We start from the raw sequence: 26,298 nt of genomic DNA on the forward strand, positions 1-26,298 counted from the left end.
GTCCATCTTCCTCAATATTTCAACAGATCAATCTTTCTGTCAAAACGTCATTAAATATTGGTAAGTTATTTAGCTATAGTGTAGATGTAGGACTGTTTCTTTACTAATTACACAGACAGTGCCACTACTGCAATAATATCAGACAGAGAGAGACAAGCTGGCAGAGGGGGAAATGTGAGAGCCGCCCCTTTTGTAGGCTGCTATGTTGCAATCAATATTCTCGGTGCCGTCTTGTTTAAACAAAATGTTTCAATATTCTCCGAGCAGCCTCGTTCGTTGATACAATGTTTAAATGTTCTCCGAGCCACCTTGGTGATACAATGCTTCAATATTCGCAGAATGTTTCCTTCCCTGGTGAATAATGCAGACAGGCAAATGCTAAAATTAGCGGGAAGCGCATGAGCTAATGCCGGCGGGAAGCACAGGAGACACTGACACTGTCATAGTTCACTGTGTGCACCGGTCCACAAGGGTGGCTTCATATAGCCTATAGCAGGAGATTGGCAAACTTTTTCACGTGGAGTGCCAATTTACAATTGATCCTACCATTTCTAAAGATCTGCATGATGACTTTCATAAGCATTGCAGGCTGCCTAACTGTGCCTCAAAAAAAGTCTAACTGCCAACAACTAACTAATTACAATGAACAGAAACATGTAATGTGTTGGTTCAGTGTTTCATGAGCTGAAATAAAATATCCCAGAAATGTTCCATATGCACAAAAAGCTTATTTCTCTCAAATTTGGTGCACAATTTGTTTACATTGCTGTTAGTGAGCATTTCCCCTTTGCCAAGATAAGCCATCCTGACAGGACTGGCATATCAAGAATATGATTCAACCGCATGATCATTACACAGCTGCACCTTGTGCTGGGGACAATAAAAGGCCACTCTAAAATGTGCAGTTTTGTCACACAACACAATGCCACAAATGTCTCAAGTTTGGAGGGAGTGTGCAATTCGCATGCTGACTGCAACATTGTCCACCAGAGCTGTTGCCAGATAATTTAATGTTAATTTCTCTACCATAAGCCGCCTTCAACATCATTTTAGAGATTTTTGCAATACATCCAACTGGCCTCACAACCACAGACCACGTGTATGGCTTTGTGTGTGCGAGCAGTTTGCTGATGTCAACGTTGTGAACAGAGTGCCCCATGGTGGCGGTGGGGTTATGGTATGGGCAGGAATAAGATACGGGACAACAAACACAATTACATTTTATTGATTGCAACTTGACTGAACAGAGATTCCGTGACAAGATTCTGAGGCCCATTGTCGTGCCATTCATCCGCTGCCATCACCTCATGTTTCAGCATGATAATGCACAGCCCCATGTCGCAAGGATCTGTACACAATTCCTGGAACCTGAAAATGTCCCAGTTCTTCCATGGCCTGCATACTCACCAGACATGTCACCCATTAAGCATGTTTAGGATGCTCTCTATCAAAGTGTATGACAGCATGTTCCAGGTCCAGCCAATATCCAGCAACTTTGCTCAGCCATTGTAGAGGAGTGGGACAACATTCCATAGGCCACAATCAACAGCCTATTCAATGTGTTGCGCTGCATTAGGCAAACAGTGGTCACATCAGATACTGATTGGTTTTCTGATCCACTCCCTTATATTTTTAAAGATATCTGTGACCAACAGATGCATATCTGTATTCCCAGTCATGTGAAATCCATAATTGAGGGCCAAGTGAATGTATTTCAATTGACTGATTTCTTTATATGAACTGTAACTCGGTAAAATCTTGTAAATTGTTTCATGTTGCTTTTATATTTTTGTTCAGTATGTATAGTTGGCTAATAGACAGAGGCGCTGTCCATTCAGCACCATGCCACGGAGCTCCACTAAACCTACCTGTACGGAGACGTCGTCCATTCTGCGGTTCTGAATCACGGGCACGGACTTAACTCACTTTAAAAAGTCATGTGTAGATTTTCCTTTTGTATTTCGTGATTTTCGTCATTCTTTGGTCGAGTTTGTTTGTCTTCATGCGTCCTTGTCGATTGTAGGCCTGATGTAGGCTATTATACATTTGATTTCAATGCCTGTCTAGGATTTATCTGTCGTAGTTGGTAATAGTGGTCAGCTGTTTTATACCGTGGTTCCTTTCACCTTGATGTCCGCATTTGAAGTTGGGATGGTTGTGACTTGATAGCGTGTATTATGCATCTATTTCATGTTCACTGTTTGCGCGATTCCACAAGTAAATTAGTCAATTCATGATAAGGTTGAGTAGTGGTTGACATTGTAGCCTACACGCAGTTCCACATTCCTTTAAAACAAATATTGCAATGATAATTAATGCCTGGGGTAATTTGTATGAGTTTTAGCTGTTCTCCAAAATAGCATTTTAGAGTTGAAAAAGTAAGTATAAATGCAGTAAATGAGCTTCAACCATAGGTTTAGCAGAACTAATGCAACTAGTACAGTAGCATACAGTCATTGTACAGTAGGCTATTCCCATTTCCGGGTTATGAGACAGACAGCGTGGTAGGCAGCATCACAGGCTGGAAGTGTTTGGTTTGATGAAATCAGGAAGTTGACGTTTTTCCTTTGCAATCCGTGCTTGTGTGTGTTCCTTCGGCTATTTTGTCTTCGGTTAAACTTTCACTTGTGGATGTACCGAAGTTTAGCCTGTTCAATGCTTTAGAAGAGCAAAATCAGTACCATTCGACAGTGCTTGAACACTGCGGACAATGCGGTGAGTAAATATTCCTTATCAACCACACTCATTAACGAGCAACAAGTGCGCACGTTTCGCAAACAAATGTGTCTACTTGCTGTCACTGGACGCACGTTTGGCACGTTTCAGAGTTTATAAGCCTAATAAAGTCAACTTGTTAAAGAATCAAGACCATGCACACAGTGTGTGGTTTTAAAGATGTGGCATGTGTAAACCAAAGTGAATTAACTGAAGTGTCGTGTGTGTTCAAGGCGGTCAGAAATAGTAACGTCTCTGTTTTTATAGTTCTGGCTGTAGACTAGTGTGTGTTCAAGGCCGTAAGAAATAGTAACGTCTCTGTTTTTATAGTTCTGGCTGTAGACTAGTGTGTGTTCAAGGCCGTAAGAAATAGTAACGTCTCTGTTTTTATAGTTCTGGCTGTAGACTAGTGTGTGTTCAAGGCAGTCAGAAATAGTAACGTCTCTATTTTTATAGTTCTGGCTGTAGACTAGTGTGTGTTCAAGGCCGCCAGAAATAGTAACGTCTCTGTTTTTATAGTTCTGGCTGTAGACTAGTGTGTGTTCAAGGCCGTAAGAAATAGTAACGTCTCTGTTTTTATAGTTCTGGCTGTAGACTAGTGTGTGTTCAAGGCCGTAAGAAATAGTAACGTCTCTGTTTTTATAGTTCTGGCTGTAGACTAGTGTGTGTTCAAGGCCGTAAGAAATAGTAACGTCTCTGTTTTTATAGTTCTGGCTGTAGACTAGTGTGTGTTCAAGGCCACCAGAAATAGTAACGTCTCTGTTTTTATAGTTCTGGCTGTAGACTAGTGTGTGTTCAAGGCCGCCAGAAATAGTAACGTCTCTGTTTTTATAGTTCTGGCTGTAGACTAGTGTGTGTTCAAGGCCGCCAGAAATAGTAACGTCTCTGTTTTTATAGTTCTGGCTGTAGACTAGTGTGTTTTCAAGGCGGTCAGAAATAGTAACGTCTCTGTTTTTATAGTTCTGGCTGTAGACTAGTGTGTGTTCAAGGCCGTAAGAAATAGTAACGTCTCTGTTTTTATAGTTCTGGCTGTAGACTAGTGTGTGTTCAAGGCCGTAAGAAATAGTAACGTCTCTATTTTTATAGTTCTGGCTGTAGACTAGTGTGTGTTCAAGGCGGTCAGAAATAGTAACGTCTCTGTTTTTATAGTTCTGGCTGTAGACTAGTGTGTGTTCAAGGCCGTAAGAAATAGTAACGTCTCTATTTTTATAGTTCTGGCTGTAGACTAGTGTGCGTTTTACACAGAGATAATTTAAAAATACAAATTCACTAAATTAGGCAACTGTGTCTGGGTGGGTATAATTTGTGGAACTGGGTGGGTATAATTTGTGGAACAGGGTGGGTATAATTTGTGGAACGGGGTGGGTATAATTTGTGGAACAGGGTGGGTATAATTTGTGGAACGGGGTGGGTATAATTTGCGGAACTGGGTGGGTATAATTTGTGGAACGGGGTGGGTATAATTTGCGGAACGGGGTGGGTATAATTTGTGGAACGGGGTGGGTATAATTTGCGGAACGGGGTGGGTATAATTTGCGGAACGGGGTGGGTATAATTTGTGGAACTGGGTGGGTATAATTTGTGGAACTGGGTGGGTATAATTTGTGGAACTGGGTGGGTATAATTTGTGGAACGGGGTGGGTATAATTTGTGGAACGTTCCAACAGGAATCTGTTCCAAGAGCTTTGTAAAGTACAAGGATGTCAACAAACAACCCATTCAAAGTAGCACGATCACTTCACATAGCTGTTTATTGTATATGGGTCTGAAACAATAACACGAGAAGTCATAAAAGTTGTAGTATAAAGCTTCTCGTACTAGACACAAGTACATTATTCTAATTAAGGCATCTCGACAACTATAGTTGTAAATGTTGGGTGGCAATTTGTGTATCCATTAACTTGTTGTTATGCAATGTGAGTGTGTGACTGCTTTCACTTTCTCTAGATCAAACCTATGTCTGGCTGTCTGCATGACTGGCTGTGTTTCGCAGGGATCTGACTAATGGCCTCTTCCTCTGTCCTCCCTCCTACCACAGCCCATCTCTGACCAGTGTCTTCCACCACACCAGTGACTCAGACTGGGACCAGTCCCACTGACCACCACCACCCTGTGCTGGTGCTAGTTCAGTCCTGCCCTGCTGTTGAGGAGGAGGCATGTCCTACTGGTCAGTCGGCCTCTCCAAGGCCACTGGAGACATACAGAGCAACAACATGGAGGAACAAGAGAAACACGATCTTGAACAAGATGGTGAGAGAATTCACTTTTACTGTATTGTACTTATCTCAGAGTCTTTTCCTTATTCCTTACATTGGATGAGAATGTCCAAGGTCCCATCAGACCTTTAGAGAAGGATATGAGTAGAAAGAATGCAAGGAATCAAGGAAAGACGGCTTGATAATGAGCCATAGGCTGGTTAATGTGTTTTCCCTGGTTGTGGTTAGTACTGGAACATTCTTTGTGTGTCTGTTTCCAGTTCAACCCTCTGCCAAAGTCCTGTGTCACTGTGTCTTGTTGCAGTTCCGCTGACAATGTAGCATTGTTCAATACATGACCAGTGTGGCTCTCAGGCTACTGGTGAAACATAGAGATACTGTATCTGTGTGTGTGTGTGTGTGTGTGTGTGTGCACATACACATTTTACTATACTAGTAAACCAAATAAAATTCAGAGAAGTGAGGACATTTCGCTGGTCCTCACTTGTAAAAAAGGCTATTCAGGAGTTATGTTTAGGGTTAGAGAAAATGTGATTTTGAATGGGAATCAATTGTTGGTCCTCACAAGTTTAGTAAGGTATGTGAGACAAGAGTTCAGGTAGTTTGTCTAGGCACCTTGGTTGGACTGGGAGCTAGTATCAGCCAACATTATCATACTGTTTAAAAAAAACAAACCATTTTTAGGTATTTAATTGTTGGTTAATTAAGGGCTTGTAAATAAGCAGTTCACTGTAAGGTTGTATTCGGCGCATGGGACAAATACAATTTGATTTGATCCCCTTTAGATACTGTGTTCTGTTAGACTGCTCCCAGATCTGTTTGTGCCATTGGCATAACAATCACCATAGGAGTTGTCAAGACGGCACAAACAGATCTGGGATCAGGCTACTGTTCCGTGGCAGTCGGAGACGTTTTGACTGTGAACCAGCGGATTCAGAATTGGTGAGGCTCATCTGTGTCTGAGTGTCGGCTGCTTAAATATAGAAGACAGAACTGAAACAACAACACCACTGGGTTCAGTCAAGTGGTGGCAGCAGCACTACTGTATCCTATGTTACTACTGAAGCCACTGTAGCACCGTCTGAAACAACAACACCACTGGGTTCAGTCAAGTGGTGGCAGCAGCACTACTGTATCCTATGTTACTACTGAAGTCACTGCAGCACTGTCTGAAACAACAACACCACTGGGTTCAGTCAAGTGGTGGCAGCAGCACTACTGTATCCTATGTTACTACTGAAGTCACTGCAGCACTGTCTGAAACAACAACACCACTGGGTTCAGTCAAGTGGTGGCAGCAGCACTACTGTATCCTATGTTACTACTGAAGTCACTGCAGCACTGTCTGAAACAACAACACCACTGGGTTCAGTCAAGTGGTGGCAGCAGCACTACTGTATCCTATGTTACTACTGAAGTCACTGCAGCACCGTCTGAAACAACAACACCACTGGGTTCAGTCAAGTGGTGGCAGCAGCACTACTGTATCCTATGTTACTACTGAAGTCACTGCAGCACCGTCTGAAACAACAACACCACTGGGTTCAGTCAAGTGGTGGCAGCAGCACTACTGTATCCTATGTTACTACTGAAGTCACTGCAGCACTGTCTGAAACAACAACACCACTGGGTTCAGTCAAGTGGTGGCAGCAGCACTACTGTATCCTATGTTACTACTGAAGTCACTGCAGCACTGTCTGAAACAACAACACCACTGGGTTCAGTCAAGTGGTGGCAGCAGCACTACTGTATCCTATGTTACTACTGAAGTCACTGCAGCACTGTCTGAAACAACAACACCACTGGGTTCAGTCAAGTGGTGGCAGCAGCACTACTGTATCCTATGTTACTACTGAAGTCACTGCAGCACTGTCTGAAACAACAACACCACTGGGTTCAGTCAAGTGGTGGCAGCAGCACTACTGTATCCTATGTTACTACTGAAGCCACTGCAGCACTGTCTGAAACAACAACACCACTGGGTTCAGTCAAGTGGTGGCAGCAGCACTACTGTATCCTATGTTACTACTGAAGTCACTGCAGCACCGTCTGAAACAACAACACCACTGGGTTCAGTCAAGTGGTGGCAGCAGCACTACTGTATCCTATGTTACTACTGAAGTCACTGCAGCACTGTCTGAAACAACAACACCACTGGGTTCAGTCAAGTGGTGGCAGCAGCACTACTGTATCCTATGTTACTACTGAAGTCACTGCAGCACTGTCTGAAACAACAACACCACTGGGTTCAGTCAAGTGGTGGTAGCAGCACTACTGTATCCTATGTTACTACTGAAGTCACTGTAGCACCGTCTGAAACAACAACACCACTGGGTTCAGTCAAGTGGTGGCAGCAGCACTACTGTATCCTATGTTACTACTGAAGTCACTGCAGCACTGTCTGAAACAACAACACCACTGGGTTCAGTCAAGTGGTGGCAGCAGCACTACTGTATCCTATGTTACTACTGAAGTCACTGCAGCACTGTCTGAAACAACAACACCACTGGGTTCAGTCAAGTGGTGGCAGCAGCACTACTGTATCCTATGTTACTACTGAAGTCACTGCAGCACTGTCTGAAACAACAACACCACTGGGTTCAGTCAAGTGGTGGCAGCAGCACTACTGTATCCTATGTTACTACTGAAGTCACTGCAGCACCGTCTGAAACAACAACACCACTGGGTTCAGTCAAGTGGTGGCAGCAGCACTACTGTATCCTATGTTACTACTGAAGTCACTGCAGCACTGTCTGAAACAACAACACCACTGGGTTCAGTCAAGTGGTGGCAGCAGCACTACTGTATCCTATGTTACTACTGAAGTCACTGCAGCACTGTCTGAAACAACAACACCACTGGGTTCAGTCAAGTGGTGGCAGCATCACTACTGTATCCTATGTTACTACTGAAGTCACTGCAGCACTGTCTGAAACAACAACACCACTGGGTTCAGTCAAGTGGTGGCAGCATCACTACTGTATCCTATGTTACTACTGAAGTCACTGCAGCACTGTCTGAAACAACAACACCACTGGGTTCAGTCAAGTGGTGGCAGAAGCACTACTGTATCCTATGTTACTACTGAAGTCACTGCAGCACTGTCTGAAACAACAACACCACTGGGTTCAGTCAAGTGGTGGCAGCAGCACTACTGTATCCTATGTTACTACTGAAGTCACTGCAGCACCGTCTGAAACAACAACACCACTGGGTTCAGTCAAGTGGTGGCAGCAGCACTACTGTATCCTATGTTACTACTGAAGTCACTGCAGCACTGTCTGAAACAACAACACCACTGGGTTCAGTCAAGTGGTGACAGCAGCACTACTGTATCCTATGTTACTACTGAAGTCACTGCAGCACTGTCTGAAACAACAACACCACTGGGTTCAGTCAAGTGGTGGCAGCAGCACTACTGTATCCTATGTTACTACTGAAGTCACTGCAGCACCGTCTGAAACAACAACACCACTGGGTTCAGTCAAGTGGTGGCAGCAGCACTACTGTATCCTATGTTACTACTGAAGTCACTGCAGCACCGTCTGAAACAACAACACCACTGGGTTCAGTCAAGTGGTGGCAGCAGCACTACTGTATCCTATGTTACTACTGAAGTCACTGCAGCACTGTCTGAAACAACAACACCACTGGGTTCAGTCAAGTGGTGGTAGCAGCACTACTGTATCCTATGTTACTACTGAAGTCACTGCAGCACCGTCTGAAACAACAACACCACTGGGTTCAGTCAAGTGGTGGCAGCAGCACTACTGTATCCTATGTTACTACTGAAGTCACTGCAGCACCGTCTGAAACAACAACACCACTGGGTTCAGTCAAGTGGTGGCAGCAGCACTACTGTATCCTATGTTACTACTGAAGTCACTGCAGCACTGTCTGAAACAACAACACCACTGGGTTCAGTCAAGTGGTGGCAGCAGCACTACTGTATCCTATGTTACTACTGAAGTCACTGCAGCACTGTCTGAAACAACAACACCACTGGGTTCAGTCAAGTGGTGACAGCAGCACTACTGTATCCTATGTTACTACTGAAGTCACTGCAGCACCGTCTGAAACAACAACACCACTGGGTTCAGTCAAGTGGTGGCAGCAGCACTACTGTATCCTATGTTACTACTGAAGTCACTGCAGTACCGTCTGAAACAACAACACCACTGGGTTCAGTCAAGTGGTGGCAGCAGCACTACTGTATCCTATGTTACTACTGAAGTCACTGCAGCACCGTCTGAAACAACAACACCACTGGGTTCAGTCAAGTGGTGGCAGCAGCACTACTGTATCCTATGTTACTACTGAAGTCACTGCAGCACTGTCTGAAACAACAACACCACTGGGTTCAGTCAAGTGGTGGCAGCAGCACTACTGTATCCTATGTTACTACTGAAGTCACTGCAGCACTGTCTGAAACAACAACACCACTGGGTTCAGTCAAGTGGTGGCAGCAGCACTACTGTATCCTATGTTACTACTGAAGTCACTGCAGCACTGTCTGAAACAACAACACCACTGGGTTCAGTCAAGTGGTGGCAGCAGCACTACTGTATCCTATGTTACTACTGAAGTCACTGCAGCACTGTCTGAAACAACAACACCACTGGGTTCAGTCAAGTGGTGGCAGCAGCACTACTGTATCCTATGTTACTACTGAAGTCACTGCAGCACTGTCTGAAACAACAACACCACTGGGTTCAGTCAAGTGGTGGCAGCAGCACTACTGTATCCTATGTTACTACTGAAGTCACTGCAGCACTGTCTGAAACAACAACACCACTGGGTTCAGTCAAGTGGTGGCAGCAGCACTACTGTATCCTATGTTACTACTGAAGTCACTGCAGCACTGTCTGAAACAACAACACCACTGGGTTCAGTCAAGTGGTGGCAGCAGCACTACTGTATCCTATGTTACTACTGAAGTCACTGCAGCACTGTCTGAAACAACAACACCACTGGGTTCAGTCAAGTGGTGGCAGCAGCACTACTGTATCCTATGTTACTACTGAAGTCACTGCAGCACCGTCTGAAACAACAACACCACTGGGTTCAGTCAAGTGGTGGTAGCAGCACTACTGTATCCTATGTTACTACTGAAGTCACTGCAGCACCGTCTGAAACAACAACACCACTGGGTTCAGTCAAGTGGTGGCAGCAGCACTACTGTATCCTATGTTACTACTGAAGTCACTGCAGCACTGTCTGAAACAACAACACCACTGGGTTCAGTCAAGTGGTGGCAGCAGCACTACTGTATCCTATGTTACTACTGAAGTCACTGCAGCACTGTCTGAAACAACAACACCACTGGGTTCAGTCAAGTGGTGGCAGCAGCACTACTGTATCCTATGTTACTACTGAAGTCATTGCAGCACCGTCTGAAATGACCTTTTATAGTTATGGGCCCTGGTCAAAAGTAGGGCACTATCCGTAGGGAATAGGGTGCCATTTTGGACGGACACTACGTAAATATACTGTAGATGCTTTAGAAAGGCTCTGTGGAAGAATTGACACCTCCATGTTTTCATTCAGAAGGGCATTTTCTCGTCTCATAACATGTTTTTAAATCATATTGATTGTGGAATTTGAAACTTTGACATTTAGATGGTTCATAAAATTGCTTGTTTGTCGGTGATGTCTGGAACAGCAAAATCAGTGTCTAGAAGGGCAACTGTGTCTTACTCAGTACCAGTGGCAGGTGTGATAGACCACATATAGGTTGTGAGAGTATGAAAAATGGCGTGTGTGAGAGAGCGAATGAAAAAGCATGTGTGAGAGAGACAGAAACTTTTACTCTTCCTCTCTCTCTGTCCCCTTTCTCTCTCTTCCTCTCTCTCTCTCTCTCTTCCACTCCTCTCTCTCCCCTTTCTCTCTCTCCCTCTCTCTCTCTGTCTCCCACTCCCCTTTCTCTCTCCCTATCTCTGCCTCTTCTACTCCCCCCCCTCTCTCTCTCTCCCACTCCCCCCTCTCTCTCTCTCTCTCCCACTCCCCCCTCTCTCTCTCTCTCTCTCCCACTCCCCCTCTCTCTCTCTCTCTCTCTCTCTCTCTGTCCCACTCCCCCCTCTCTCTCTCTCTCTCTCTCTCTCTCTCCCACTCTTCCACTCCTCTCTCTCTCGCTCTCTTTTCCACTCCCATTTTTCTCTCTTTCCCCCTTTCAATTCAATTGAATTTATTGACATGGCAAGTTCATTATTACTTACATTGTCAAAGTATACATATCGAAAAATAAATATATATTTGTATATATAAAATATATATATTTATAAATAAATGAATGTGGGATCAACAGTAATAGTGGTAGTGGACATGGGACTCCTCTCTCTCTCTCTCTGTCTTCCACTCCTCTTTCTCTCTCTACTCTTTCTCTCTCTCTCGCTCTCCTCTTTCTCTCTCTCTCTCTGTCTTCCACTCCTCTTTCTCTCTCTCCTCTCTCTCTCGCTCTCCTCTTTCTCTCTCTCTCTCTCTCTCTCTCTCTCTCTCTCTCTCTCTCTCTCTCTCTCGCTCTGTCTCTCTTCCACTCTCCTCTCTCTCTCCCACTCCCCTTCTCTCTCCCTCTCTTTCTCTCTCTTCCACTCCCCTTTCTCTCTTTCTCTTCCACTCCCCTTTCTCTCTCCCTCTCCCATGTCTCTCTCTCTCTTCCACCCCTTTCTCTCTCTCCCTCTCTCTCTGTCTCTCTCCCACTCCCCTTTCTCTGTCTCTCTCTGTCTCTCTTTTCCTCTCCCTCTCGCTCCCTCTCTCTCTGTCTCTCTCCCACTCCCCTTTCTCTCTCCGTCTCTCTTTTCCTCTCCCTCTCTCTCCCTCTCTCTCGGTCTCTCTCCCACTCCCCTTGCTCTGTCTCTCTCTCCCACTCCCCTTGCTCTGTCTCTCTCCCACTCCCCTTTCTCTCTCTCTCTCCCTCTCTCTCTGTCTCTCTCCCACTCCCCTTGCTCTGTCTCTCTCCCACTCCCCTTTCTCTCTCTCCCTCTCTCTCTGTCTCTCTCCCACTCCCCTGTCTCTCTCTCTGTCTCTCTCCCACTCCCCTGTCTCTCTCTCCCTCTCTCTGTCTCTCTCCCTCTCTCTCTCTCTGTCTCTCTCCCTCTCTCTCTCTCTCTCTCCCTCTCTCTCTCTCTCTCTCTCTCTCTCTCTCTCCCTCTCTCTCTCTCTCTCTCTCCCTCTCTCTCTGTCTCTCTCCCACTCCCCTTTCTCTGTCTCTCTCCATCTCTCTTTTCCTCTCTGTGAGGCTGTGTGCTAAGTGAAGTATATCCCGGGAGAAGCAGGCAGAGAAGAGAGGTGGAGGGTTGGGTTACACTCTGCAGGGATGGGTGGTGGGGTAGAGATCGATAGGGGATAAAGACTGAGAGGCAGAGACATATCATCATTACCTTTCCTTTAGGACACTCCGGGAGGAGGGAGGGAGGGAGGGAGGGATGGAGACTGGTGGCTGGGGCCGCCCCCCCCCTCCTCTCTGACACTAGCTCTGAGTGCAGCCAGCCAGCCACAGCCAGGGAGGTAGAAGGAGGGATGCAGAGAGAGCCATCGGCCATGCAGACAGGCTAGAGAGAGGCTCCTTGGATGCATAACACACTACAGAGGGAAAGGCTGTATGAGAAAAGAAACAAGCGATCTGAATGCCATGGGGAGATGGGAGACTAGAGAAGGGTCCAGTCTCATAGTATGAACAGGTATGCTACAGGACATGTGGCTGATGCGCTAGCCCAGAGTAAAACTGCTCAATGTAGTCACTGTGTAGCTGATGTAGCTAGCTGGGTGAATATAGTCTTGTTTACAGTCTGGAGCATATGTACAGGGCATGTTGTTGTACGTGTGGCTAAAGCTAATGCTACATCAGATTAGTGGTAAATCTGTGGGTTTAATGTACTTTAGCTGTGATTGACGCTAGTGTTAGCCTGTAGGATCTGAATGTTTACCTGTGCAGCTGTGTGTACTGTGGGCTAGTAGAGCCATGTTTTTAATTCAGAGAGAGATGGGGACCCTGAAGATTTAATTTTCACTCTGACTGACTGGGTTTCGGAAAATCTATTTTTATGCTTGTGGCTATACACTGTGACTATACATTTTGTGGCTATACACTTTGTGACTATACACTTTGTGACTATACACTTTGTGGCTATACACTTTGTGACTATACACTGTGACTATACACTTTGTGACTATACACTTTGTGACTATACACTTTGTGGCTATACACTTTGTGACTATACACTTTGTGGCTATACACTGTGACTATACACTTTGTGACTATACACTTTGTGACTATACACTTTGTGACTACACTTTGTGACTATACACTTTGTGACTATACACTTTGTGACTATACACTTTGTGACTATACACTTTGTGACTATACACTTTGTGGCTATACACTTTGTGACTATACACTTTGTGACTATACACTTTGTGACTATACACTTTGTGACTATACACTTTGTGACTATACACTTTGTGACTATATACTTTGTGACTATACACTTTGTGACTATACACTTTGTGGCTATACACTTTGTGGCTATACACTTTGTGACTATACACTTTGTGACTATACACTTTGTGACTATACACTTTGTGACTATACACTGTGACTATACACTTTGTGGCTATACACTGTGACTATACACTTTGTGACTATACACTTTGTGGCTATACACTTTGTGACTATACACTTTGACTATACACTTTGTGACTATACACTTTGTGACTACACTTTGACTATACACTTTGTGACTACACTTTGTGACTATACACTGTGACTATACACTTTGTGACTATACACTTTGTGACTATACACTTTGTGACTATACACTTTGTGGCTATACACTGTGACTATACACTTTGTGACTATACACTTTGTGACTATACACTTTGTGACTATACACTTTGTGACTATACACTTTGTGACTACACTTTGTGACTACACTTTGTGACTACACTTTGTGACTACACTTTGTGACTATACACTTTGACTATACACTTTGTGACTATACACTTTGTGACTATACACTTTGTGACTCTATACACTTTGTGACTATACACTTTGTGACTATACACTTTGTGACTATACACTTTGTGGCTATACACTTTGTGACTATACACTTTGTGGCTATACACTTTGTGGCTATACACTGTGACTATACACTTTGTGACTATACACTTTGTGGCTATACACTTTGTGACTATACACTGTGACTATACACTTTGTGACTATACACTTTGTGGCTGTACACTTTGTGACTATACACTTTGTGGCTATACACTTTGTGACTATACACTTTGTGACTATACACTTTGTGGCTATACACTTTGTGGCTATACACTTTGTGGCTATACACTTTGTGACTATACACTTTGTGACTATACACTTTGACTATACACTTTGTGGCTATACACTTTGTGACTATACACTTTGTGACTATACACTTTGTGGCTATACACTTTGTGGCTATACACTTTGTGGCTATACACTTTGTGACTATACACTTTGTGACTATACACTTTGTGACTATACACTTTGTGGCTATACACTTTGTGGCTATACACTTTGTGACTATACACTTTGTGACTATACACTTTGACTATACACTTTGTGACTATACACTTTGTGACTATACACTTTGTGACTATACACTGTGACTATACACTTTGTGACTATACACTTTGTGACTATACACTTTGTGGCTATACACTTTGTGACTATACACTTTGCGGCTATACACTTTGTGACTATACACTTTGTGGCTATACACTTTGTGACTATACACTTTGTGACTATACACTTTGTGGCTATACACTTTGTGACTATACACTTTGTGACTATACACTTTGTGACTACACACTTTGTGACTATACACTTTGTGACTACACTTTGTGACTATACACTTTGTGACTATACACTTTGTGGCTATACACTTTGTGGCTATACACTTTGTGACTATACACTTTGTGACTATACACTTTGTGGCTATACACTTTGTGGCTATACACTTTGTGACTATACACTTTGTGACTATACACTTTGTGACTATACACTTTGTGGCTATACACTTTGTGGCTATACACTGTGACTATACACTTTGACTATACACTTTGTGACTATACACTTTGTGACTATACACTGTGACTATACACTTTGTGACTATACACTTTGTGACTATACACTGTGACTATACACTTTGACTATACACTGTGACTATACACTTTGTGACTATACACTGTGACTATACACTTTGTGACTATACACTGTGACTATACACTTTGTGACTATACACTGTGACTATACACTTTGTGACTATACACTTTGTGACTATACACTGTGACTATACACTTTGTGGCTATACACTTTGTGACTATACACTTTGTGACTATACACTGTGACTATACACTTTGTGACTATACACTTTGTGGCTATACACTGTGACTATACACTTTGACCCGTTGTTTGATTGTTTGATTTAATATTTGGCATTGGGGGGGGAATATATACATCCCTATATTGGGGTCGGGGTCATTTTCAAGAGTGGTGACACTTTAGTAACATGTTTGTATTTCACTTTACTCCCTGAATTGACTGAGTTGAAAAGGAATCCCCCCCAACCCTGCTACCTGTATAGATACACTATTTAACTTGGATCTAAAGTGCAAGGCTTTTAGATAGAATGACAGTAAGTGGCAGATGTTTGTCAGAATTCAGCCAGTGTTGGGTAGATCATTGATTTGACTTGATTAAATCACTGACTATTTCATCAGTATTACAGTGTGAAGTGTTGCTGTTGTTGAATCTCCAGGCTTAATTGAAGGTATCAACGACACTGAAACAACCATTTTCATCTATTCTAGAGTCGGTGCTGAGCCCGTCACATATGAACTAACTAGGTTATTGTACGTAGACTAGTAGGCTACAGCATTTTTAAACAAGACATTGAAGGCCTGATGGGAGTGTTTGGTATCTTGATAGAAAATCAAGGTGTCCTCTAAAATACTTTTGAGACATGGAAATCTTTCCATGGTGCTGGAACTGTAGCTCTCAAAAGAAACATCTCCTTATGTTGATTATCAAATCAAATCAAATGTATTTATATAGCCCTTCGTACATCAGCTTAGATCTCAAAGTGCTGTACAGAAACCCAGCCTAAAACCCCAAACAGCAAGCAATGCAGGTGTAGAAGCACGGTGGCTAGGAAAAACTCCCTAGAAAGGCCAAAACCTAGGAAGAAACCTAGAGAGGAACCAGGCTATGTGGGGTGGCCAGTCCTCTTCTGGCTGTGCCGGGTGGAGATTATAACAGAACATGGCCAAGATGTTCAAATGTTCATAAATGACCAGCATGTTCGAATAATAGTAAGGCAGAACAGTTGGGGGGGGGGTCATCCAGAAAGGATGACCACATCAGTGAATCAACCCCCTCAGGTGACGCACCCCCTCCAGGGACGGCATGAGAGAGCCCCAGCAAGCCAGTGACTCAGCCCCTGTAATAGGGTTAGAGGCAGAGAATCACAGTGGAAAGAGGGGAACCGGCCAGGCAGAGACAGCAAGGGCGGTTCGTTGCTCCAGAGCCTTTCCGTTCACCTTCCCACTCCTGGGCCAGACTACACTCAATCATATGACCCACTGAAGAGATGAGTCTTCAGTAGAGACTTAAAGGTTGAGACCGAGTTTGCGTCTCTGACATGGGTAGGCAGACCGTTCCATAAAAATGGAGCTCTATAGGAGAAAGCCCTGCCTCCAGCTGTTTGCTTAGAAATTCTAGGGACAATTAGGAGGCCTGCGTCTTGTGACCGTAGCGTACGTGTAGGTATGTACGGCAGGACCAAATCAGAGAGATAGGTAGGAGCAAGCCCATGTAATGCTTTGTAGGTTAGCAGTAAAACCTTGAAATCAGCCCTTGCTTTGACAGGAAGCCAGTGTAGAGGCTAGCACTGGAGTAATATGATCAAATTTTTGGGTTCTAGTCAGGATTCTAGCAGCCGTATTTAGCACTAACTGAAGTTTATTTAGTGCTTTATCCGGGTAGCCGGAAAGTAGAGCATTGCAGTAGTCTAACTTAGAAGTGACAAAAGCATGGATTAATTTTTCTGCATCATTTTTGGACAGAAAGTTTCTGATTTTTGCAATGTTACGTAGATGGAAAAAAGCTGTCCTTGAAATGGTCTTGATATGTTCTTCAAAGAGAGATCAGGGTCCAGAGTAACGCCGAGGTCCTTCACAGTTTTATTTGAGACGACTGTACAACCATTAAGATTGTCAGATTCAACAGAAGATCTCTTTGTTTCTTGGGACCTAGAACAAGCATCTCTGTTTTGTCCGAGTTTAAAAGTAGAAAGTTTGCAGCCATCCACTTCCTTATGTCTGAAACACATGCTTCTAGCAAGGGCGATTTTGGGGCTTCACCATGTTTCATATAAATGTACAGCTGTGTGTCATCCGCATAGCAGTGAAAGTTAACATTATGTTTTCGAATAACATCCCCAAGAGGTAAAATATATAGTGAAAACAATAGTGGTCCTAAAACGGAACCTTGAGGAACACAGAAATTTACAGTTGATTTGTCAGAGGACAAACCATTCACAGAGACAAACTCTGATCTTTATTGATCATCAATGCCATTGGGCACCTTTGCCCTTTGTGTATTGATTGATCTTAGTAATACATCCCAGTGGTACAGGGATGTATGAGAGACTACATCATAAACTCCTGCACTGACTTAATAACGGACATGAATGTGACGGATCTTATGGGGTTTATACCTTTAAACCTACCTACCTCAGGGGGGGAACAAGGGCAGAAGGGTGGAGGAAAATCTTTTGAAATGGAATGCAGCCCAGGATGGCTCCCCTCCTGTCCAATCACAGAAATTAAATGATTAAGGATCCTGCTACACAGAATGAGCCAATCACAGAAATGAAAGGATTAAGGATCCTGCTACACAGAATGAGCCAATCAATCAGCAGATTACTGAGATTGCTGTCACTCTGCAGACAATGCATCCCTATAGTAATGACAGACACACACTGATCCAATGACCAGCCCTGTCTCTATGGGGGCGATTGTATCGCATGTCCCTGTGCATCCACGGTGACTTATTCAAATGCAATTCATCTTCATTGAGACAGGAAGTCCCTTTGCTTAACACCTCTTCAATGCAGTAAAGGTGAGATTTCCTTCAACTATAATCCACATTTGTTGAAAAGCGCCACATTTCTCCCCAGCGCCTTTTATGTTGATGAAACTAAAGAGAGGAGCATCCGTAAAATATATTCTGCTGTTCTGTCACGCTATGATGTCAGAAGGGAAAAAACTGTGTTCACGGTTTGAAGGAATTTGTTCCTTTTTTTAGTTTCCTAAAGGGACGTGTCAGTGTCACCTAATAGGTCACTTTAATGAAGAGTAGAGTTGAGACACTGCCTGATCCAATACCCAATCTACTAACTAGGGTTACAACATTCACATCACTTTCCCCAAATTCACAGGGTTTTCAGAAATACTAGTTGGAGGATTTTGTATTTTCTGCATATACCTTTCTGATTCTGGGAATCTTTTTACAGGGATTTGTGGAGAACCTGGGAGTTTTGGAAAAGCTACCATCGTTTTGCAAGTCTACCTATACGTTCCTATATGGGTCAGCTTGTGTCATACACAGACACTAATATATCTGTATCTGTGATGTCATAGGCCTACATCTTCACCTATCAGGAAACATCCTACACATTGTGATGTGATATTATGGGACACATCCCCACACGGATAACACATTTAGCTGGAGGAGGTGGAGAGGTGCGCTAGCTATTCTTGTGTTTACTGTTGGTGATGGACACATTTAGGAGGGGGAGGACTCTTCCTTGTTGTTCTGTCTATCAGATGGACAGATTTAGGAGGGGAAGGACTCTTCCTTGTTGTTCTGTCTATCAGATGGACAGATTTAGTAGGGGAAGGACTCTTCCTTGTTGTTCTGTCTATCAGATGGACACATTTAGGAGGGGGAGGACTCTTCCTTGTTGTTCTGTCTATCAGATGGACAGATTTAGTAGGGGGAGGACTCTTCCTTGTTGTTCTGTCTATCAGATGGACAGATTTAGTAGGGGGAGGACTCTTCCTTGTTGTTCTGTCTATCAGATGGACAGATTTAGTAGGGGAAGGACTCTTCCTTGTTGTTCTGTCTATCAGATGGACAGATTTAGGAGGGGAAAGAGGGAGAGCACTCTGCTTGCTGTGCCGTCTGGTCTGTGCTCTGCTTTGCCCTTCAAGGTCTCTTCACACACACAGACTGGCCAGGAAGACGGTATTGACGCATTGGGGTGCAGGCAGGTCTAATGGCTACAGTCCCTCTGGCTTTCTCATACAGCCTTTATAGCCCAGTCAGACTCTCACCATATTAATTATACATACATGTAGCAGCAGCAGCAGGCCCACTTCAGAGGGCTGCAGAGATGCTCAGGGCTGCAGAGATGCTCAGGGCTGCAGAGATGCTCAGGGCTGCAGAGATGCTCAGGGCTGCAGAGATGTTCAGGGCTGCAGAGATGTTCAGGGCTGCAGAGATGCTCATGGCTGCAGAGATGCTCAGGGCTGCAGAGATGCTCAGGGCTGCAGAGATGCTCAGGGCTGCAGAGATGCTCAGGGCTGCAGAGACGCTCACGGCTGAAGGGACGCTCAGGGCTGAAGGGACCCGCATGGTTGGTTTGAAGGGACCCGCATGGTTGGTTTGAAGGGACCCGCATGGTTGGTTTGAAGGGACCCGCATGGTTTGTTTGAAGGGACCCGCATGGTTGGTTTGAAGGGACCCGCATGGTTGGTTTGAAGGGACCCGCATGGTTGGTTTGAAGGGACCCGCATGGTTGGCTTGAAGGGACCCGCATGGTTGGCTTGAAGGGACCCGCATGGTTGGCTTGAAGGGACCCGCATGGTTGGTTTGAAGGGACCCGCATGGTTGGTTTGAAGGGACCCGCATGGTTGGTTTGAAGGGACCCGCATGGTTGGTTTGAAGGGACCCGCATGGTTGGTTTGAAGGGACCCGCATGGTTGGTTTGAAGGGACCCGCATGGTTGGTTTGAAGGGACCCGCATGGTTGGCTTGAAGGGACCCGCATGGTTGGTTTGAAGGGACCCGCATGGTTTGTTTGAAGGGACCCGCATGGTTTGTTTGAAGGGACCCGCATGGTTTGTTTGAAGGGACCCGCATGGTTGGTTTGAAGGGACCCGCATGGTTGGTTTGAAGGGACCCGCATGGTTGGTTTGAAGGGACCCGCATGGTTGGTTTGAAGGGACCCGCATGGTTGGTTTGAAGGGACCCTCATGGTTGGTTTGAAGGGACCCGCATGGTTGGCTTGAAGGAACCCGCATCGTTTGAAGGAACCCGCACGGTTACAGGGACCCGCACGATTACAGGGACGAGGGACCCGCACGGTTACAGGGACGAGGGACCCGCACGTTTACAGGGACGCGCACGTTTACAGGGACCCGCACGGTTACAGGGACCCGCACGGTTACAGGGACCCGCACGGTTACAGGGACCCGCACGGTTACAGGGACGCGCACGGTTTGAAGGGACCCGCACGGTTTGAAGGGACCCGCACGGTTTGAAGGGACCCGCATGGTTGGTTTGAAGGGACCCGCATGGTTGGTTTGAAGGGACCCTCATGGTTGGTTTGAAGGGACCCGCATGGTTGGCTTGAAGGAACCCGCATCGTTTGAAGGAACCCGCACGGTTACAGGGACCCGCACGATTACAGGGACGAGGGACCCGCACGGTTACAGGGACGAGGGACCCGCACGTTTACAGGGACGCGCACGTTTACAGGGACCCGCACGGTTACAGGGACGCGCACGGTTTGAAGGGACCCGCACGGTTACAGGGACCCGCACGGTTACAGGGACCCGCACGGTTTGAAGGGACCCGCACGGTTACAGGGACCCGCACGGTTTGAAGGGACCCGCACGGTTACAGGGACCCGCACGGTTTGAAGGGACCCGCACGGTTACAGGGACGCGCACGGTTTGAAGGGACCCGCACGGTTTGAAGGGACCCGCACGGTTTGAAGGGACCCGCACGGTTTGAAGGGACCCGCACGGTTTGAAGGGACCCGCACGGTTTGAAGGGACCCGCACGGTTTGAAGGGAAAGACATGGCTACAGTCTCTGAGTCTCTATATTAGATCACACACAGGAATTGATCTTCTCAAGATAACCTCAGAATCCCATACATACATACATACATACATACATACATACATACATACATACATACATACATACATACATACATACAGAAGACCCCATATTGACGAGTGATATTTTCAATGCAAAGCCTAAAGAAAGGATTGGTAGTGGCCACATCACAGGTTCTGGAGAAGAGAGAGGGGGAATAGGTATATTGGGAAAAAGTGTCATCCCAGTGGTAGAATAAGGAGCCAGCATCAGACTTGATGAGTACTTCTCTGTTGTGTTGTAAGTGGATTCAAACCAATCCAGGGTTGTGTATATTAAGGCACACAATGGGAAAAACAATGAGTGTTTCTTATTGGACAAGTCCATGTAGTCCCTCCCTGTTTCAGTCTGTTTTCCTCTTGTGCCTAATTAACACGATTCATGCCTAGTCCTTTAAGGTCACCAACTCAGGTCAACTATAATCTATATATACTATAATCTATAGATACCAGGGCTGGGATTGATTCAATTTCAGTGCAGAGGATGAATGGTCATGTTTAAATTACCCATTGTTTTTCTATGTGGATTGTTCACCCCATGAACTGACCCACTGTGTGTATGAAGACCAGCATACTCAAGTGATGTTCAATCAGGGCTTGTGAGAATCTAGGTAGGATTTACCACCTGCTCTAAAACTCTGGTTGATGACAGACATTATTACCACACTGGAACCACTGAAGTGAAGTAATACTGACCTGTATTGAGATATCAGTTCACTCTTTCCAAAGGATGATAAATCCCAGGTTTATTCATTAGTGCAAACTGATGTTTCGGAATGAACATGAGAGCTTCTTATTGTATGTGTGTGTTCACTCCAAACTCCAACACTAGTCCAGTATCCAGAGAGAGAGAGAGACTGCATTCTTTAGCAGGGTGACCTATTTCTTACTTGCCACCGGTGCTCTGTGCACGCCTACTACCCCAATATTCTGTTACTGTGTTAGACTGCAGCTGGTCTGATCTAATGGAAGTATGTTCCGTTTCTCCTCTCTTCTGTCTCCTCTCTTCTGTCTCCTCTCTTCTGTCTCCTCTCTTCTGTCTCCTCTCTTCTGTCTCCTCTCTTCTGTCTTCTCTCTTCTGTCTCCTCTCTTCTGTCTCCTCTCTTCTGTCTCCTCTCCTCTCTTCTGTCTCCTCTCTTCTGTCTCCTCTCTTCTGTTCTCTTCTATTCTGTTATCTTCTCTTCTGTCTCCTCTCCTCTCTTCTGTCTCCTCTCCTCTCTTCTGTCTCCTCTCCTCTCTTCTGTCTTCTCCTCTCTTCTCTGTTCCTTCTCCTCTTTTCTGTTCTCTTCTATTCTGTTATCTTCTCTTCCTCTGTCCTTCTCTCCCCAGGTTCTTTGGCAGTGGAGGACATGGGAGCCAAGGCGTCTGCGATGGGCAGCGGTGGAGCCTCCTCTCTGGGTCCGTCTCCAACCCTGGAGAACATCCAGGCAGCGTACGGGGAAGGGGAGAGCAGCAGGGCCCGGGAGCTGATCCAGCAAGCCTGCCGTGTGGAGTGTAGTGCAGCTAGTCCTCGGCTGGAGGGGGTGAGTGGAACAGAGGGGGTGAGTGGAACAGAGGGGGTGAGTGGAACAGAGAGAGACAGACCTGTCTCGAAAAGACACGCATGCACACGCACACAAAATCCGAGACGGATCTGTCTCACATACACACCTTCATATCCTTGCACGCACAAACATTGTCACACACACACTAAATGAGAGCGCTTGCTGTGTGGAGGCCATTGTGTTTCTAGCCTAATGCAGATATGTGCTGTATAATGTGTGATGTGTGTTACAGAGATTGTTTTGGTGTGACTGTAACCATCTAATGTGTCATATGCTCCTGGTGTGGGACAACAACATGTTTACATTCATTTACGTGTGTGTGTGTGTATTTACATGTCACTGTGTGTGTGTGTATTTACATGTGTGTGTGTGTGTGTGTGTGTGTGTGTGTGTGTGTGTGTGTGTGTGTATTTACATGTCACTGTGTGTGTGTGTGTGTGTATTTACATGTCACTGTGTGTGTGTGTGTGTGTGTGTGTGTATTTACATGTCACTGTGTGTGTGTGTGTGTGTGTGTGTGTATTTACATGTCACTGTGTGTGTGTGTATTTACATGTCACTGTGTGTGTGTGTGTGTGTATTTACATGTCACTGTGTGTGTGTGTGTGTGTGTGTTTACATGTCACTGTGTGTGTGTGTGTGTATTTACATGTCACTGTGTTGTGTGTGTGTGTGTGTGTGTTTTTACATGTCACTGTGTGTGTGTGAATAAGATATGTGTAAGGTTGCATCATGGTATGTTGTTGATCAGTCCTACAGCCCCTCATGGTCCTACAGCCCCTCATGGTCCTACAGCCCCTCATGGTCCTACAGCCCCTCATGGTCCTACAGCCCCTCATGGTCCTACAGCCCCTCATGGTTCAACACCACTGAAGTCCCACTGCCTTGACATAAAGACAGCAACACCCCACATGTCTGTGGCTTTGACTTGGTCCTGTACTGTGTGTGTGTGAGTTTAATTTGCTGCTGTAGTTGTTGATGTTAGATAGGGGTGTTATCTAAAGACTGTGTGTGTGAATGTGTGTGTGTTCTCTGAGTGGTACTCTAGTTATGTGATAGTTTGTTGATATTCTAGAGTGGGTGTACTGCGCTTGTTGTTTTGGAGTGGATCCCAGCCTGCCAGACACAGTGTCAGGAGACAAGTGGCCTAGTTCTGCCTTTCTCTCTCCTGCCTCTCCATAAGCACTATGAAATACTCCCTTCAATACAGAACCAGTTCAAGTACTGATTCCATGTTTCTTTATTACCTCTGTTCTACTGACACATCACTTATTTACATAGATTACAGTAATCTCATTACTGTATGGATCGTTATGGGACAGTAATCTCATTACTGTATGGATCATTATGGGACAGTAATCTCATTACTGTATGGATCATTATGGGACAGTAATCTCATTACTGTATGGATCGTTATGGGACAGTAATCTCATTACTGTATGGATCGTTATGGGACAGTAATCTCATTACTGTATGGATCGTTATGGGACAGTAATCTCATTACTGTATGGATCGTTATGGGACAGTAATCTCATTACTGTATGGATCATTATGGGACAGTAATCTCATTACTGTATGGATCGTTATGGGACAGTAATCTCATTACTGTATGGATCGTTATGGGACAGTAATCTCATTACTGTATGGATCGTTATGGGACAGTAATCTCATTACTGTATGGATCGTTATGGGACAGTAATCTCATTACTGTATGGATCATTATGGGACAGTAATCTCATTACTGTATGGATCGTTATGGGACAGTAATCATTACTGTATGGATCATTATGGGACAGTAATCTCATTACTGTATGGATCATTATGGGACAGTAATCTCATTACTGTATGGATCGTTATGGGACAGTAATCTCATTACTGTATGGATCGTTATGGGACAGTAATCTCATTACTGTATGGATCATTATGGGACAGTAATCTCATTACTGTATGGATCATTATGGGACAGTAATCTCATTACTGTATGGATCATTATGGGACAGTAATCTCATTACTGTATGGATCGTTATGGGACAGTAATCTCATTACTGTATGGATCGTTATGGGACAGTAATCTCATTACTGTATGGATCATTATGGGACAGTAATCTCATTACTGTATGGATCATTATGGGACAGTAATCTCGCGTGTGTGTATGTGTGCATACGGTAGGTTCCAAACACCCATGCTGCCAAACCCACTTCTCCTTTCCTAGAGTGTTCAGTGTTGCCCTTGGTTACCGTTATCTGCTTGTCTTCCTGTCATTCAGGAATAGATTTGTGGGGCTGACAGTAATTTAACACTTGACACACCAGCATATGTTCCGGCTATTATCGGACGAGTTTAGCCAGTACCGCCAGGTTTCACTGTGTTTCAAGACGTTTTCTCCCTACTGAATACAACCCAGTTACTGCCATGTTCCTGAGAAATGGTAATACAGGTTGACTAGAGATGTGGAGACCCAGTTACTGCCATGTTCCTGAGAACTGGTAATACAGGTTGACTAGAGATGTGGAGACCCAGTTACTGCCATGTTCCTGAGAACTGGTAATACAGGTTGACTAGAGATGTGGAGACCCAGTTACTGCCATGTTCCTGAGAACTGGTAATACAGGTTGACTAGAGATGTGGAGACCCAGTTACTGCCATGTTCCTGAGAAATGGTAATACAGGTTGACTAGAGATGTGGAGACCCAGTTACTGCCATGTTCCTGAGAACTGGTAATACAGGTTGACTGGAGATGTGGAGACCCAGTTACTGCCATGTTCCTGAGAACTGGTAATACAGGTTGACTAGAGATGTGGAGACCCAGTTACTGCCATGTTCCTGAGAACTGGTAATAAAGGTTGACTGGAGATGTGGAGACCCAGTTACTGCCATGTTCCTGAGAACTGGTAATACAGGTTGACGAGAGATGTGGAGACCCAGTTACTGCCATGTTCCTGAGAACTGGTAATACAGGTTGACTGGAGATGTGGAGACCCAGTTACTGCCATGTTCCTGAGAACTGGTAATACAGGTTGACTGGAGATGTGGAGACCCAGTTACTGCCATGTTCCTGAGAACTGGTAATACAGGTTGACTAGAGATGTGGAGACCCAGTTACTGCCATGTTCCTGAGAACTGGTAATACAGGTTGACTGGAGATGTGGAGACCCAGTTACTGCCATGTTCCTGAGAACTGGTAATACAGGTTGACTGGAGATATAGAGACCCAGTTACTGCCATGTTCCTGAGAACTGGTAATACAGGTTGACTAGAGATGTGGAGACCCAGTTACTGCCATGTTCCTGAGAACTGGTAATACAGGTTGACTGGAGATGTGGAGACCCAGTTACTGCCATGTTCCTGAGAACTGGTAATACAGGTTGACTGGAGATGTGGAGACCCAGTTACTGCCATGTTCCTGAGAACTGGTAATACAGGTTGACTAGAGATGTGGAGACCCAGTTACTGCCATGTTCCTGAGAACTGGTAATACAGGTTGACTAGAGATGTGGAGACCCAGTTACTGCCATGTTCCTGAGAACTGGTAATACAGGTTGACTGGAGATGTGGAGACCCAGTTACTGCCATGTTCCTGAGAACTGGTAATACAGGTTGACTGGAGATGTGGAGAC

General features: G+C 44.9%; 1 protein-coding gene across 1 annotated transcript in view; it reads left to right on the forward strand.

Annotated features, from left to right (window-relative positions):
• Positions 1–2,482: 2,482 nt before the first annotated feature.
• The window catches only part of LOC110506180 (leucine-rich repeat serine/threonine-protein kinase 1), a 151,566-nt gene continuing 127,750 nt past the window's right edge, over positions 2,483–26,298 (forward strand). Inside the window, exons 1-3 of the mRNA XM_090221653.1 lie at positions 2,483–2,715; positions 4,754–4,965; positions 22,465–22,658. Of these exons, the coding sequence (XP_090077779.1) occupies positions 4,872–4,965; positions 22,465–22,658 (288 nt within the window). The 5' untranslated portion in view covers positions 2,483–2,715; positions 4,754–4,871. The remainder of the gene's footprint in view (positions 2,716–4,753; positions 4,966–22,464; positions 22,659–26,298) is intronic.

The sequence above is a fragment of the Oncorhynchus mykiss genome, chromosome 26 (assembly GCF_057628025.1).
Source record: "Oncorhynchus mykiss isolate SJ-2025 chromosome 26, ASM5762802v1, whole genome shotgun sequence".
In the NCBI taxonomy this organism is placed as follows: Eukaryota; Metazoa; Chordata; class Actinopteri; order Salmoniformes; family Salmonidae; genus Oncorhynchus; species Oncorhynchus mykiss.